Source organism: Phyllostomus hastatus, unplaced genomic scaffold, assembly GCF_019186645.2.
Source record: "Phyllostomus hastatus isolate PE091 unplaced genomic scaffold, TTU_PhHast_1.1 phas_contig_1162, whole genome shotgun sequence".
NCBI classification, from domain to species: domain Eukaryota; kingdom Metazoa; phylum Chordata; class Mammalia; order Chiroptera; family Phyllostomidae; genus Phyllostomus; species Phyllostomus hastatus.
Window position 1 is genome coordinate 9784397 of NW_025333537.1, and position 17001 is coordinate 9801397.

At 41.6% G+C, this 17001-nt stretch overlaps 1 protein-coding gene across 2 annotated transcripts in view; it reads right to left on the reverse strand.

Moving 5' to 3' along the window:
• ATP2A2 (ATPase sarcoplasmic/endoplasmic reticulum Ca2+ transporting 2) overlaps nt 1-17001 on the reverse strand; it is a 50047-nt gene that overhangs the window by 8934 nt on the left and 24112 nt on the right. For both annotated transcript variants that reach the window (XM_045844610.1, XM_045844603.1), the window contains exons 6-13: nt 10769-10849; nt 9806-9891; nt 8187-8651; nt 4155-4243; nt 3587-3689; nt 2716-2847; nt 711-833; nt 393-611 (exon numbers count right to left, since the gene is read on the reverse strand). In XM_045844610.1, coding sequence (XP_045700566.1) covers nt 393-611; nt 711-833; nt 2716-2847; nt 3587-3689; nt 4155-4243; nt 8187-8651; nt 9806-9891; nt 10769-10849 — 1298 coding nt within the window. The remainder of the gene's footprint in view (nt 1-392; nt 612-710; nt 834-2715; nt 2848-3586; nt 3690-4154; nt 4244-8186; nt 8652-9805; nt 9892-10768; nt 10850-17001) is intronic.

Sequence of the window (17001 nt, forward strand, 5' to 3'; positions counted from 1 at the left end):
GGGAATAAAACACTCTGAGGAATAAAGAGCATTTTGGAGTCTCTCAACCTGGACACTCTGACCTTTAATAACTAATGAATGTTTTAAAACTACTCCCAATTTTTAAAATATCTTAATTTACATGAGATATGTTACAAAATAGGTTTTACAACTTTGTTTAGCTCAAGTTCTGAGCAGTCTACTTTGAAAATAACAGACCATTAAACTGTTAACTATGTATGTTTGAAGCAGCAACCTCAATTATAATGGTGATGCATCTGGCCTGCAGAAAAATAAGTAACCACACCTCTCTCTTGGCAAAAGCAAGACTCATCTGACCTTTCACCGAAGGAGTGCTGTTCGAACACAATGAATGGGCAGGGTGTGGGTGAGGAAACTTTTCATTAGCTGACCTCGTATTTAATAAAGTTGGCAGAGTCCTCGAGGTTCATTTCTTCTCTTCGCAGGGGGTTGTCGTGAGTGGCCAGAGCCAAGCATCGCAGTGTGTCGCTGCCACTACCCCATTCCCGAATGACAGACATGATCTTCTGCTTGACCCCGGAGGTCATAGGGACTTTAGTGCTTCCAACCCGAACGTGGGTGCACCTGTCAATGACACCTTCAGGAGCACCCTGGAAATGTTACAGATTGAGATCAACAATAATATTCACCAGCTCATCCAGGACCCTAGTTCTGGCAAGAACATCTCAACTGCAACCTGCTGTACTTGCCTTCACAAACATCTTGCTCATGGATGTCCGGCTTGGCTTGTTTGGTGTACAATAAACTGACATTGATTTTCTATCGCGTGAAAACTCGAGAGTGAATTCTTTTTTCATCAACTGTTTAATGACCTATGAACAAAACATACATGGAACACTATTAAATGACATTTTCTGTAAATTTTTCACTAGTTCAAAAAATACACACTGAGCACCTGTTATGTGACAGGCACTGGAAATAAAGAGCAATGAACAGTAACACACAGTCCTGCTGTTATTTGTGGCAGTCATTACAGTTAAGGCTCCACTTAAAAAAAAAAAGATTTCATCTGTTTATTTTTGGAGAGTGGGGAAGAGGGGGAGAGAAACATCATGTGCGAGAAACACATTGATCAGTTGCTGCTTGCAGACCCCAAACTGCAGGCCCGGCCCTCAACCCAGACATGTGCCCTGACTGGGAATCGAACCAGCAACTTTTGGGTTTACAGGCCGGCACTGAGTCGGTAATCCACTGAGCCACACCAGCCAGGGCAATGCCCAACCTTTAAGCTCCATGATGCTACTTGTTTCCCTTTGCTGAGTAGTCAGAGATCTGGAAGACAGCTCTGTGAAGCTGTTTTCAAGCTGAGGGATTTAGTCACCAACCAACAACAGACACAGCAGACGATGAGGCTCTGCCCCTCTGCCACCGCCACCACCCCGGTTCACCTTTGTTAAGCTAACCTTGTAGTTGTGGGTGCTTCTGCTCGAACACAGCAGGTTACAAGTTTAAGGCTACTAGACTTGATCTGAGAATGCTGTGCTGGGAACCTCTGCATCTCTGACGTAAAGAAACATTAGCGTGTAACTTCCCATCCTTGTCACGTCCGTGTCGGGTCTGGCACCCGCCTCATCGAATGAGTCCAGCGGGGTTTCATTTTCCTTTTTCTCACAGTCTAGTAGAACTGTTTTTATTTTCTTAAGTGTTTGACAGAATATGGCACTGAGAATTTTTGTGGGGAGAGATTTTGAATTACAGTCAATTGACTTAAGAGATATAGAATTGTTCCACTTTTTCTTGTGTCAATTTAGAAAGTTGTGTTACTGAAGGGATCTGTCAATTCTACACTTGTCAAATTTATCCAAATAAAATTGCTCATCATGGGTTCCTGATCCTGTTTAATTACTCGTTTTCTACTTTCTTCAGAGAGAAGCCTGTATCACTGATTTTTAATGAAGTGTACATTACAAGTAGCGCAGCAGAAATAAGGATGAGGTGAAGTGCATTTACAGTGTCGTTCACATCTTCCACACCCTTTTAAAATTTCCAGCTCTGCCCTGGCTGGAGTGGCTCAGTGGATTGAGCGCCAGCCTTTGAACAAAAAGGTTGCTGGTTTGATTCCCAGTCAGGGCACAGGCCTGGGTTGCGGCCCAGATCCCCGGCGGGGGGCATGTGAGAGGCAACCACACATTGATGTTTCTCTCCCCCCTCCCCGCCAAAATAAATATCTTTTAAAATTTTTTCCAACCCTATTTATGGATTTGTCTATCTTTACTTTCATCTTTGTCAGTTTTTGCTTTGTGTGCTTTAAATGTGCTATTAGAATTATAGTGCGGAAGGGGGAAATAAAGTCAAGAGAAAGCGCGGTGACAGATTTCGTACTACGCTGCCATCTCCGGCGCGGACAAAGAAGCTCTAGCAGATGGAACACTGATAATGCACAAGACAGGGGGTGGGGCCAACTGCACAAGGAGCAGCTGGCTTCTGCCAGGAGCAAGGGCAGTCCACTCGCGGCACCATGGGAAAAGGCAGACCTTATTGGCAAAGATGGTTGCATGTGGAAATTATCTACTGATCACCTTTACTTTCTTCAGATAGACAGCCAGATTGTTTTACCCGAGAGTGAACATGGGGAAGGAGACACTGCTAGTGTGCGAGACCAGGTAGACGGTTAGCAGGCTAAGACAGTGAGAAAGTTAATGTGTTGTACGAGTGACGGGCGGCACGAACAACACACTGAGTTCTGATACTGACCGAGTTGCAGGCATTCGCTCGTTCAATTTTAGAAAGACCCTTCAATTCAGTATCAAATACATTCATCTTCTCTACCAGGCAAGTGAGAGCAGTCTCTGTAGCTTCTCCAACTTTTTCATACACACCCTTTGCCTGTATTAGTTAAAGACATAAAAAGTTTAAAAAGGGAAATGTGGTAAACAAGTACATTCGTCATCAATAAAGACTTTTCCACAGGAGGACAACCAGGATCCAGCTCATTAAATGCACTAAAGCACAGGAATGTGTCTTGTCTTATTCTAATAATTAGGTTTCTTGTTTCTCTTAACTATAAGAAGCCACTAATCACAGTATTAATTCATAAAGTTTCAAACAGTATTTAGAATTCCATGCCAGTCCTTGCCTTTTAGACAGAAACCAGAAGACTTATCTTAGTATTTGTAATTAAAAATAAAGGAAGAAAGGTTTTCTTTTGGTTAAATTTTCTATTATTTTATCTTCAACATCATGAAAACAATCCTCTAAGCCTCAGCTTGTCCTCAAGGACATAACGCTACCCGTCCTGCAAGCAATACCCTACACTTTCAGGGAGACGGCTTCCATCCCGGTTGCATGCACTTATAGCACACCGAGCTCTGAGCAGATGAAACGCCGTGTGCACTCTTGGTTAGGTAACTGCAGCGCTCAGTGGCAGAGGATATATGAAAGTCTCTCAGCTTTCTTTGGCTTGGTCAAGCGGACTCTGATAAAGACAGGCTCTTGAATGGAAAGGGGAAATAAAAACCAGGAACCCCTACTTTCAAAAGGGAGGAAGGAAGGCTGGATTTTCACCCACCCACCCCACCCTAGACTAGGAACAGTCAGGCCCAGCTTCTCATTTCTGCAGACTTACCTCATTGTAATCCAAAGCAGAGTCGTTACAGAGAGCACAAATTGTTGCCAATTCGACAAGACCATCGTACTGATGACATTTCACTGGTTTATCATCTTTATACCTGTCAAAACGAAAACACTTAGAACACAGTGTGGTCATCTCTGTTGACTTTTAGTTATTTAATAATATAAAAAGAATGTTGTGGATGACAGACTGGCAAGTATTCAAAAGAACCTGAACGATGGCTGTTAGAAGTGTGAGGCTGGAGACAACCAAATGTGCCTCTGAAATCAGGAATCAGCCAATAAAGACCAGGAATGAAATTGCTCCACCACTGGTATCAATAAAGAACAAACAGAAACCCCACTTAAAATTCAGGCTTCAAATAGGAGCTCAGTAAGATGAAAAAGGTCACTGGCTTATAACTTGTTTTTCTCCCAAAGCACACAAAAATTTTCTCCTTTAATAACTGATGCCATGAGCCACACGCAGAAGGCTGTCTTAACCTTTTTAGGCACACTGCCAGTCTACACAAGCACCAGACTGGCGCAACGGGCCCTCTGAATGATAAAGGGGGTTTACTCACACTTCCCCACTAGGTGCGTATGTTGATCCAGTTATGGTGAATTCAGTCAGGGAGCAAGTATCACCTTCAACTTTGTCCAGAATGAACATCTGCGGAAGAAAAAAAGTATTAAGTATTTAAAAGGTTCAAAAAATCTGCTACAGGAAGAAAAAACAATTCTTGCTAAAACAAAAAGCCTTTCTCATCTAAGAAAACAATGAAACTTGCTCACTGTCCCCAATTCCAACTGGAGACCTTCGGGACGGCCTCCCTCACCTGCCTGACAATGGTCTGAGAAACAGCACCGGAGGCGCTGAGTAAGCAGCAGCAGCAGCGGCACCGAAGGCCCAGAAGAGAACCCACAGGACACCTGAGTGGCGAGGACTATGGGTCATCAGTCCTCTAGGATGCTCAGGACCTCCCTTGTCCAACAGCTGGCCGAGGCGGTACTAGGCAGGCTTGCCTTAGAGCCGAGAGTAAAAGCTCGTGCAGAATAAACTCAGCTTCAGAGCTGCATCAACATTCCCTGAGTAAAGGAAGACAAACTGCTTCTCTGCTCCTTTCCACTTATTCTTATTTTCTATGGAGCAGCAGCTCATTTTCTATGAAGCCGCATAATCACACGTTACAATAAGGAGCTCGCAGAGCTGAATGAACTGACCTTACCAAGACAATAAATACAGATGGAAGCATGCTTAGGAAAGAATTCCTAATTTTATAGAGTAGTGAGGTGACACAAGCTAGTTTCTTTAAGATGGGTTTTTAAATTTGCTTTCTAATTATAATTCAGAAGCCCAGTTTGGAAAACTAAGATTTGTATATTTTCTTTAAAAAATAAACAAACAAACAAATAAATAAATAAAGCAAAACCACATATAAAGTGATAATTCAACCATACTTTATCATGCCAAAATCTCTCTGAAATATGAATACGATCAAACCATTTTTAATAAGGAATTTTAAACTCAAGTAAGAGAACCATGTCATGCTTTTAAAACATCTTTTCAGAGCATCCCAGCTCATATTCAATAAGAGAATCAACTCATCTTTATATTAAAACAACTTCTAAGCCCTGGCTGGCGTAGCTCAGTGGATTGAGCACGGGTTGCGAACCCAAGTGTCACAGGTTCGATTCCCAGTCAGGGCACATGGCTGGGTTGCAGGCCATGACCCCCTGCAACCGCACATTGATGTTTCTCTGTCTCTCTCTTTCCCCTTCCCTTCCCTCTCTAAAAATGAATAAATAAAATCTTCAAAAAAACAAAACAAAAAAAACACACTTCTTTTGACTAACAAGATTTGCTTGTTACATAGCACATACTTTTAAACTTCCAAAGTATACTAAGAACTAAATCAACCTTGGAACTGAACTAATGCCATGAGTAAGACATACAAAATGTTTTTTTAAATCAAAGTATATAATTGGTTTTAAAACAGTCATGACTCCTGATAAAAGGCTCTTGTTCCAACACATACAGCAAGATTCACCAATTCCTACAATTTTTTCCCTAACAGATAAACTTCTAAAAAAGAAAGTTTGTCAAAAGCCTCTTTCCAAAGATGTCTGACATTTTACAGAAGAGGTACCAAAGGACCAGACTGGCTAAAGGGTGTGCTCAAGGTCACACAATTACTGAATGAGAGGATTGGGTCTAACTACCAATCTTTCCTATTAAGGAAATCCAGCCTAACCTTTGTATTAAAAGTTGTGTGATCCTCTGAAATGTCACAGCTTCTCAGAGTCTTAGTTTTCAAACCTCTTGAGCAGGGTGCCCATGAGATTCAAATACAGTCACATGTGAAAACCAAATGAACTGCACTAAGCAGCAGCAAAGTGAATTGGCAGTATTATTATTACACACCACGCCACGTCTTTAAGGATGCTGCTTATAAAAAACGAAACTCCGAGTCTACACTGGAGTCCAAACTGTTCTAACACTTTCAAAATTCTAATTTTAGAAATAAGAATTTCTTAAATTCTAATTTCACTAAATGTGAATGCCCTTTGGCATTTTAGATTGTAAGTAAGTAAACCATTTAGGAACCACACGCTGACAGTGTTCCTAGTTCAAGGGCAGTTATGCAAGTCCACTGCAAGAAACCTACAGAATAGGGATTAGCGTCGGCTCCCTGTGCTGGGCAGGACAGAACAAAGAGGCAGGTTGTTCTTCAGTGGAAGAAAACATTGTATATCAAACCATCTAGGGGAAAATATAAGAAAAAATTTATTATTCATCTATTTTATTCTTATTTTGAAATCTGATTTGCTGCCAAAACTTTGAAATTAAAAATTTTTAAAGGTTACAATCTCCCAGACTGTGTGCGTACTTTCACAGATAGAAAGGTCTTATACAAGCAATTAAAAGCTTTTAGGCTAAATTTAAACAGTGTCAGTGTGCTAGGGGATACAAACCAGGTTCCATGAAATTCCCTTTCTCTCCCAAATAATCAGCTTTTAGCCGCCAACTAGCTTTTAGCCCATTTGTCCAAATCTTCTGGTCCCAAGGATATGAGGACTTAAGTAGCTAGGTGGAACACGACATACTACATGTGCTAGGAAAATCCAAGTCAAATGGAAGCTTACCCCTTGAGAGAGAGAACACCCTGGTCTCTATCAGGCACCTGCAAATTCCGTCTAAATCTGGGTTTGGACTACATAAAGAGTTAGGGGTGTTTGTATCTAAAAATCATTATGAATTTAAATTTGGCAAAATAAAGATTCAGGAGGTTTAACTTCACTAAAACAAAAGTAACTTCCAATGCTAAAAACCATTTTCCAAAATCTCCAGATAAGACCAAGAAGATGACCACACGTCCTTTCAATGTCCTCAGAAGCATTACTTAATAGGCCTGCACAAAGATTTAGTGTTCCAGAAAAATGTATTCACACGCTATTAAGGGCTCATGTTATGTAAAGTTGTGGATTTGTGTCCTGTAGAAAAGATAACTTAGTAGTTTGCTTTTTTTAATCCTCATGAGGATATGTTCATTGATTTTGGAGCGAGAGGAGTGGGAGAAGAAGAGAGGGAAATGGGGAGAGAGGGATGGGGAGAGAGAGAGAGAGAGAGAAACACCGATCCCTTGCCTCCCATACGTGCCCTGACTGGGGACCAAACCCAAAACCCGAGTATGTGCCCTGACGGGGAAACAGAACCCCCAACCCTCTGGTGTGCTGGACGATGCTCCGACCAACCGAGCCACTCAGCCAGGGCCTAACAGAGTAGTTTCACTGCCCCAAAGGATATGAACCAGTCTTTGTAATCTGACATAGAGCAATTCTATTCCAACTTGAACACTTCCTCCAACGCTCTTATAACCAGTTTGACCATCTTGCTGACACCCTCACTAATCAATAAGCCAGACAGAATCTTTGACATATGTCCACTAGATAGTCCAACGAGCTGTGTACTTTTTGGGAAATTACACTTTAACTTCTACAAAATTGTTTACGTAAAACTTCTGGGAATTGAATTATCCAAAAGAACTTAATTTTGCCGTATCATTATTATTACATTTCTTTAGTTCTTATTTTTGTATGAGCCGGTTTGAACAATTTATTTCGCCCCCAAGGGATGGTCAAACCACCTATGAAGGATGAAACACACAGAACTAAGTAAGTTAAAGGCAATTATTTACTTTTCAACAAGAAAGCATGTATCTTTCCATGTGTTATGGGAATACCCGTTAGAATTTTTAAGTAGGTAGGAAGGTAACTAGCCGTTTGTAGAACTCTTACTCGCGCGCACGCGCTGGGAGACAGAGGGGCGGAGAACTCAAGGGAGCGCAGCCCCCAGCACTGACAGGCCGCCTGCAGCTGCTTCCCCAATACAAGCACTGCCAGCCAGGTTTCCTTCATTTCATGAAATGGTTTTAGGAATTTAATGACTAATTCCTCTGAAGTATTATAAATTACCTTGGGCTCATGTAACCCAATCTGTTTAAAGCACATAAAAGGTGTCAAATTATAAACCAAAGGTTTTTGTGGCATGAGGGCCCGATTTCAGGATGAATAAGCAGACGCCGACAGGAAAGATGCCCAGCCCCCGCCCTTACCCTGCAGGCTGACATCTGGTTCGTTGTGAGAGTGCCGGTCTTGTCGGAGCAGATAACAGACGTACACCCCAGGGTTTCCACGGAGGGGAGGCTTCGAACAATGGCGTTTTTCTTTGCCATCCTGCGGGTCCCAAGGGCCAGACAAGTGGTGATGACGGCAGGCAGACCTTCAGGAATGGCTGCCACGGCCAGGGCCACGGCAATTTTAAAGTAGTAGATAGCACCTCTGATCCAGGAGCCTCCGTGAACCGGGTCATTGAAGTGCCCAATGTTTATGATCCAGACCGCGATGCATATAAGGGAGATGACTTTGGAGAGCTGTTCCCCAAACTCATCTAGTTTTTGCTGGAGGGGTGTTCTCTCCTGTTCCGTTGCCACCATTTCATCCCGGATCTTGCCAATTTCGGTGTTAACTCCAGTGGCCACCACCACTCCCATGGCTTTGCCAGCAGCGATGTTTGTGCCCTGTGACAGACCCAGGAGAACTGGTTACAAGAGTAACACATACCTGACTTAACTACGGACTAATCAACTCAGACTCGCGTGGACCCCGACTCGAGAACCAGCCACCCCACTCTGACAACGAGCAGTGCCTCGTGCAGGCAGCACGGCACACCTCTCCCAATGCCCATTTCAGGTGGTACCTGCTCTCCCCGGAGCGGCTCTACACTGACCCGCCTGCATCTCCACCCACGACGCTGAGCCTGGCGTGCAGACTGGCTTTGGACTGGAGCAGGGCTCTCGCCCCTGTGCACTCAAGGTGTTTTGAAACTCCACTGAGCTCCCAACCCTAGGCATTCCCCACCCCTGGCTTCAACTCAAATGGCCCTACTTTTGGTCGCCTATAGTAAGAGGGCAACTAGCAGCCTGGGCTACCATGAGGACCTCCAGTCAAGCACTGGCATTCCAAAATCAATGAACTCACGGATGAGTTCTCTCCACACCCCACCTTAATTCCCAGTGCTGGAATGATACGGCTTCGTCATCTGCACTGTAACTCACCAGTACTTAACTTACCTCGGGTATTTAGGCTTCCAGCCTAACCCACAAAAGCCCACCACTTGAATTACTTCAAATTCCAAACAAGCAAAACCTAAACATTTCCCAACTTTTTATTTTGAAAAAATTTATCAGAAAAGCTTAAATAGTATAGTGAACATCCACCTGACTTTCCCCCCAGACTTACCAATTATTAATGGTTTGCTGTATGTGTTTTCTCTCTAAACACACCTTTTTATTGGGAATTCATACAGGTATCGTCCACATCATTTTTTAAAACATCCTTTATAGGCTGAGCCTTTTCCAAATAAACCTACTTTTCTACTACGTTTACAGATAAAGAGTTTAGAGATGTCTGACCTCGTCTCTTTATTTTAATCCTCAAAAACTTGCCAATTAAAACAAAAGACATCCGGGTCACATACTCCGCCATCACAAGTTCCTGATTTTCTCTGGCAGCGGACACTGGCCGTGAAGGCCGTGATTACGCTTTGGTATAACAGCCAACACTTTCTAAGGTCTGACCACTGAAGGCAGGCGGTGAAAAAAAGTAACATCTGCAGACCTGAAACTCGGAGAATCTCTCAAAAAAATTTTTTTTCATTTGATAAAGTACTTACAGAAAAGAGCATGTTCTTCTTGTCTTGGTTGACAGCCCGTGGGTCAGGGACAGGGTCAGTGTGCTTGATGACAGAGACAGACTCACCTGAGCAGGTGAGAGACAGAGGGGATGGCTGGTTAGGCCTTGGTGATACCTATACACCAGAGCCTGGGAGCCCTCATCCACCCACTCAAGCTAAAAAGTTTAACTGATAAAGCTTTAAGAAGTAAAAGGATAAAAGGCCCAATTCATTCAAAAGGAGGTAAACCAGTAAAATTTAGTAATATAAACTGATTCCAGAGCAGTATCAGAATAAAAATAAATACAATTTCAAAATAAAAGAACTTAATTTTCAAATAGAATTCTAGCCAATTACCTTTATTTTCTGGAGTAACTAAATTTAGTGTATTTTCAAGTATTGTTTTCTACCCTATTACTGTAACTATACTGTACCCTATATTTTGTGGCTTAATCAGCTCCCAGGCTTGTTGCTGCTAATGGGAGCTATTCTTAATGAAACAAACACAGAACCCAGATTACTAATATCACTATGGCTATGACAGAAGCTGCTTTTCAAAACTGAAAATCAGATAAATCCTGATGATCTTTGCATTTACATTTATTTTCTATTTTATTCAGGTTAGCACTGTGTTTAAGTTAATCTTCTAACCACCTTCCTTCTGGTTAATATGAACCCTCCACCCTAGTGTGCGCCTTTATTAAACAAAAATGGGAAAATGTTCTAAACAATTGCAAATCTAAGTGTGCAAACTTCAGGTTGTAAAACACTCACAATTTGAGGGTGCTAAGTATTCTTAATTGTACATTTGATTACTGCAAAGTGTGTTATATGTGAGATGGGCATTTGTCCAATGAAAAAAATCACCGCTCTGGAGCCTTTTTTCCATCCTGGAAAGAAGGCTAAATAATAATTATGCACTTTCCACAAAACAGACACTTCTACTGTAAGATTAACTCTTACCTGTGAGAATTGACTGGTCAACTCTTAGAGTAGTAGATTTGATGGAAGTTAACCTTATATCAGCAGGAACTTTGTCACCAACTGATTAATGGGAGAGAAAAAAGGCAGCTTTTTAAAGAAAATAAATAGCCCATGTACAGCACTAATATATAAAAATCTGTTAAAATAGGCAAGATAACCAACTCATCCTCAGGGTAGTAAAAACTCTCCTGCTGCCAGATGTGTAGGACATGAATTTCACGGGAAGGAAAAGGCGAACAGCGCCCAGCACTGTGCTCCAAATTCCGGATGAGTGCGTGCACACCAGCGCCAAGGCAGCTAACTGAACGGTAAAGATAAATGTGCGACAGCTTCCCCTGACTTTCTGAAAGGTAACTAAGGTAGTTTTGAAGTCTTACTCAAGGACATTAAAAATTTAGAATAAGTACAGTCTCCCCTAGAATTACATATGATTATTTTTAAAAAGATTTTATTTATCTATTTTTAGAGAGAGGGGAAAGGAGGAAGAAAGAGAGGGAGAGGAACATCCATCAGTTGCTTAACACCCTCAACTGTGGACCTGGCCCAGGCATGTGCCCTGACCAGGAATTGAACCAGCGGTCTTTCGGTTTGCAGGCTGGTAGTTGATCCACGGAGCCAAACCAGCCAGGGTGCATATGGTTATTTTAAGTCAGATCTTAATTTTCCAGATTTATTCCACACCCTGAATTGTACCTCTGTCACTTGTTATATATAAACTGGCAAAATAGCCCTTCTGTCCAAGAGGTAGATTTATTTCATTTGTTAAACCTTCAATTTAGTTCTGGTTTTTCTACACTTCAGAGCTTTCATGTATTTATTTTTAAAAATTTTATTTGTTTATTTTTGGAGAGAGGGGAAGGGGGGAGAAAGGGAGAGAAACATTCATGTGTAAGAGAAACATCGATTGGTTGCCTCTCATCCACCCCCAACTTGGGACCGGGCCCGCAACCCAGGCTTGTGCCCTGACCAGGAATCCAACCAGCAACCCGTTTGGCTTGCTGGACAGTGCCCAACCCACTGAGCACACCAGTCAGGGCCATTTCAAAGCTTTTAAATTCAGGGAGAGATGTTTGCTTTTTGAACTCTAATTCATCAAACCACCCTATGGCCCGAACAGAAAATGTGGCTGGTCACAAGGCAGTACCAAAACTGCCGGCACATAATCTCAAGGGGCACGGATCATCCTTGCATTTGACTGCAGGGACGCATTAAGTTCAGGTAAAACTGCTGCTGGAAAGGCTTATGCAACAAGTAGCAACATTCAGACTGAATAAGCCAGAACCTTTCATTTTAATTTAGTGCTGTTCATACAACAATAAAGTAACCATATCCTAAACTTCAGTGACCTTCAACAGCTAAAATGCCTGACCAAGATGAACATTTTAAACCAACGTAAAAAAACTTTACTGTATTATTTCTGGTTGTCATAATTAATTTTATCCCACATGACCCTGAACATGAAAGGAATACAAGCTCAATGATGAGCACATGACCCTAAATGGAAAATTTACTTGAAAATGTCCCTTTGATGTCCATGGCCACCTGCATCATGGTCCTCCAGGAGCAGAACACTCCTCTCTGCTCGCTCAGGTGGCACAGAGGCCTCCCCGCCCACGAGCACAACCGCGCTTCTGGCACTGTGCCAGCTATGCACGTACCAGCGACTGAGAAGCAACAGAACATTTTCATTTCATACTGAAAGTTTAATCTCTTTTTCTATTTAAAAAATTTCGTATGTAAGCCCTAGCTCATACTCTCATATCCCTACCACACATTTAAGGCCAGAAAATCTGATACTCATATTGAAGATAAACTGCAACAGGATCCCAAAGTAATATCTCAGCCTTTATTTTGCTGTTTCAGTAGAAGCACAGAGAATTTGAAATGGATGGAGTATGTACTTTTAAGGCAAAATACCAAGGTTAAATTTCTTTTCTGGGTAACGCAGTCAACATATTAGTTATTAGTTTAAGGTGGAATATAGATGCAGCATTAAAATTATATTTACACTGGTATTATAAAAAAATCAGCTCCTTATCCCCTAAAGGTCCCTTTTAATTACACGAAGGCTCTCTTTGTTGTACAGAAACTGTGTTGATATGCATTTAACTGTTAGCCAAACACACAGGAACGACTCGAATGTTGAATGCGAGTGAAACAAACGACCTGGAAAGCCCTTAAAAGCTGGCCTCAAGTTCTCAACTTTTCTTCCATCCTACAAAGGCCATCTAATCGGGAGGCAATTAAATATTTAGGGATTAAAAGAAAGGATGATCTGGGGGCCTTTTATAAACTATGGAATCTCAGGACCTGCTCTTCAAGAGTCTAGTTCAATGCATTTTGTGGTGAAGTCCAAGGATCCACATTTAAAAAAGTTTTCCAAACACACTAAAAAAATTAATAAAAGAAATCAAAACCAAGCATAACTGTGGTCATAGATCCCGTGACAGACTTGTTTCGAACAACCTTTACTCTGCGCTTTTTTCATGTGCCAAGTACTGCAGCTCTAGGACAAGACCCAAAGTCTCCCAACACTTGGAAAAGGTACTACCTTATGGTTTTATTTACCTTTCTCATTTCATTAGAAACCGATCTCTTTGTGGAAAGGTACTAAAGAAGCACAAATCTAAATGGTCATAAAAACCTGTCATATTCTAGAAAGACTCTCGAATCATCTTGACCAGCCTATGTCATTTTAGACAGAAGACTAAAGTTAGTAAGTAAAAGGAGTCTTGCCTAAGAAATCTCAATTAATGGAAAACTTCCTTTAAATTGCTGTGTGACTCTGCTTCGAGGTTTCTGTGAGAGTCAATCTAGGTTTGAGTCTATTAGGAAACAGGTTACCTAAGGAAGTAAATGATCCATGTAAGTAAAGATTCAACAAACACTTTTCAAACTCAGACACAGTTTCCCTTTGTCTGCAGGCCGCGGTGAGCTTCAGCCAGGGCTCTGTGCGTGAGGAGCAGGCGGCGCTGCCCGAGGACTACACCCAGCGCTATTTCCCTGATGAGCCTGTCAGTGCCCTCAGGGCAAGTGGTAGTGGAAAATTCTCACTCCTGCCAAGGAGATGTTCTGCAATTTTTTCCTCTGAAACTTTTCTCCTCTGTCTCTTGGGTTCAGCAGTATAATAAAGGAATAAAGCCTTATAAACTACCTTCCACTTGTTTAATATTTGACACTTCAATTCAGCTCTCAGGTCCTAAGTCCTTAGATCTTCAACCTGCTATCACAATAGAGATTTTTCCACTCTGTACAAAATCGCCAATGTGTACTTTATGCTAGGTTACCAAGGATGCAAGTAAAAGGTTAAAGAAAATTCTTACTTTGCCACATTTTAGAACTAAACACAAGCTTTCTTTACCTTAAAATCTAGGAAGGAATGTTTTTAAGCCATGATACTTAAACACTGTTTACAACTATGTAAATAAGTAAATACTGCTGGTTAAAATCAGTAGAAAAGGACTTTTTATAAATTGGGTGTATGGGGGAAAAATTCTAATTTTCTGGGCAAATTCCACCAACGCTATTCAAATCTTTTCTGAAAGAAAACCATATGTAAGATTAGAAATTGTTTTCTAAATGCCACTATTGTTTTTTTAGTTTAAATGACTCCCAGGAAAAGCAGGCCATAATAAAACTAATTACCCTAAATTACTTAAACATATAACTATGACTCAACCATTTTCATTGTTCCCAGTCATAAATTTTGTAGACAGGCAGAGTGAATGAAATTCTCCACTTGAGAAGCCCTCCTTGCCTACTTAAACCTATTTCCAGGCCTCAGCATAAGCAGGGAAGGAACACTACAAATTGCCATAGTGTATTAAGTTTGTTGCCAATCTGGGTTTTTTTTGTGGGGGTTATGAGGATATTATCTATGATGAGATTCATCTTTTAAAAATGCAATGTGGCATCATTCTCGTTTAAAATCTTTCTTTCTTCCTTTAAGATTTTATTTATTTTTAGAGAGGGGAAGGGAGGGAGAGAAACGGAAAGAAACATGATGTGTGAGGGTAACACCGTCCAGGAGACTCTCATGCACCCCCAACTGGGAATCTGGCGCGCGCCCTGGCCAGGAATTCAACTGACAACCTTTTGGTTTACGGGAAGATGCCCAACCCACTGAACCACACCAGTTAGGGCTTGTTTAAAATCTTTCAACAGCTTCTTACTAGACTTGAGATGAAGTTTAGTATCTTGACCTACTCTGTTTCTGAACTGGGCCGGTTCACCCCTTCTTAGGGAATCTGGCGGTCCCCCTCTCCTGGGAGGCCACCACAGTGATGCCCAACTTAGTGTGGGCACCCCACTGGCATAGCACACTACAGCCCAGAACTCCTGGGCTCAAGGATTCCTCCCAGCTCAGCCTGCCCACCACCCAGTACAGGCACATGCCCCCGTGCCTGGCTAAACGGTATCCTAACCATGGTTCATAACACCCTCCATGACACAACTGCCGCTTACTTCTTACCACTCACTCCCCCCCCACCTAAGCGTCAGCCACAATGGTCTTCAGTCCCTCAGTTCTTCCTGAGTGTTCACCTACCTGCTTCTCCCCCAAATAGCAAATGTCTCCATGAACTTCAAGGTTAGGTTGGTATCCCTCGCGATGTGACCTCAACGAGCCGTCCTTTCCTTTGTGAACACTCACCATACTACGTGTTTGATGCATCTTCCCCACTAGACCAAAAGCTCCACGAAGGCTGTCATCCATCCCCACTGATCTCCTGGTCCCCAGCACTGTGCTGGCACACAGTGGATGCCAAATAAAATATTTGTCAATGGCCCTGCCTGGTGTGGCTCAGTGGATTGAGCACCTGCCTGCGAACCAAAGGTTTGCCAGTTCGATTCCCAGTCAGGGCACATGTCTGGGTTTCAGGCCAGGTCCCCAGTGAGGGCACACAAGAGGCAACCATACACTGATGTTTCTCTCCCTCTATTTCTCCCTCCCTTCCCTCCTCTAAAAATAAAATAAAATCTTAAAAAAAAAGAGAAACCCTTAAAAAACATCTGTCAATGAATGAAGTACATACTTTCAAACATTATTTCTTTAAATAAACAAGCATCAGAAATTCACGTTAATGATCGATTTGAAAAATGTCACAAAGCTAGCAACAATGAAAAAAAATCAGGAGCCAAAGAGATCTTAGACTCAGCTGAGCTGAATGAGACTTAATAGTGATTGTTGCTTAAATTCTATATTTAGACTAAAAACAAAAATACATATGTGCTAGTAGAAAAACAGAGACGTAGGGAAGAAAGAGCAGGTATGAGAAAGACTCAAATTTTAGCTGGTAGGGCAATTAAGGTTGCTAAAGAAGTATCCTTAGGCTGCAGGAGCAGAAGGAAAAGTGCCTAGAATATCAACCAGATTCCATTTATGTAAGTGCATTCAAGTCTGGGCACCAAAGAGAGCCATCCTAATAGTAAAGGGTTTGAAAACAATTACATGAGAAACTGAAAAAGCTGAGACTAACTTGGAAATAAAGGGCAATGAATTTACCCTCAACTACCAAACAAGCCATTATAGGAACAAGAATCACACTTCTATGTGCCCAAAGCAAAAAACTAATGTATAAAACAGACAAGTATATATTAGCTCTGTATATGAGATATTCTATCATAAAAATGACTGAAAATGGCATAGCTGGTCCCAAGCAGGCAAGTTTCCAGTTACTCAAGGTGTAAGATAACTAACTCCTCCTTCAATGCTGCAGAAACAACCTATTACTAAGCAAGGTTGTTGAGTATACAACATAGGGCATTGCCCACCAATGTAATGTCTTTATTACAAAGTAAAGCATGCTTTTACAAAGTGAAAACCCATCTATCACTCCCCTCATGCAATAAACAAACATCAAACTGTTAATGGTATTTATCTTCTAGACTTTTCTCTATGGATAACACTTATTAAAACATTGTTAAAATAGTAGCCATGGTATATACTAATGTAAAGAGTTTACATTAGTAGAATGCACAATTTTTTTTACATTAGCATATACATACCTGTCTCATTCTTTTTTAATGGCTGCATAGTAACACCCACTAAAATTTGGAGAATGCTTATTGTGTATCAAGCACTGCTGTGGGCTTACAGGTCACTCTTAATCCTCCTAACTCTAAAGATCTGATGACCTTCCTTCCCAATTTATACAAGATCAGACACAGAAAACAAACTTGCTTGACTGAGGTGTTTATAGCCTGACAGACTA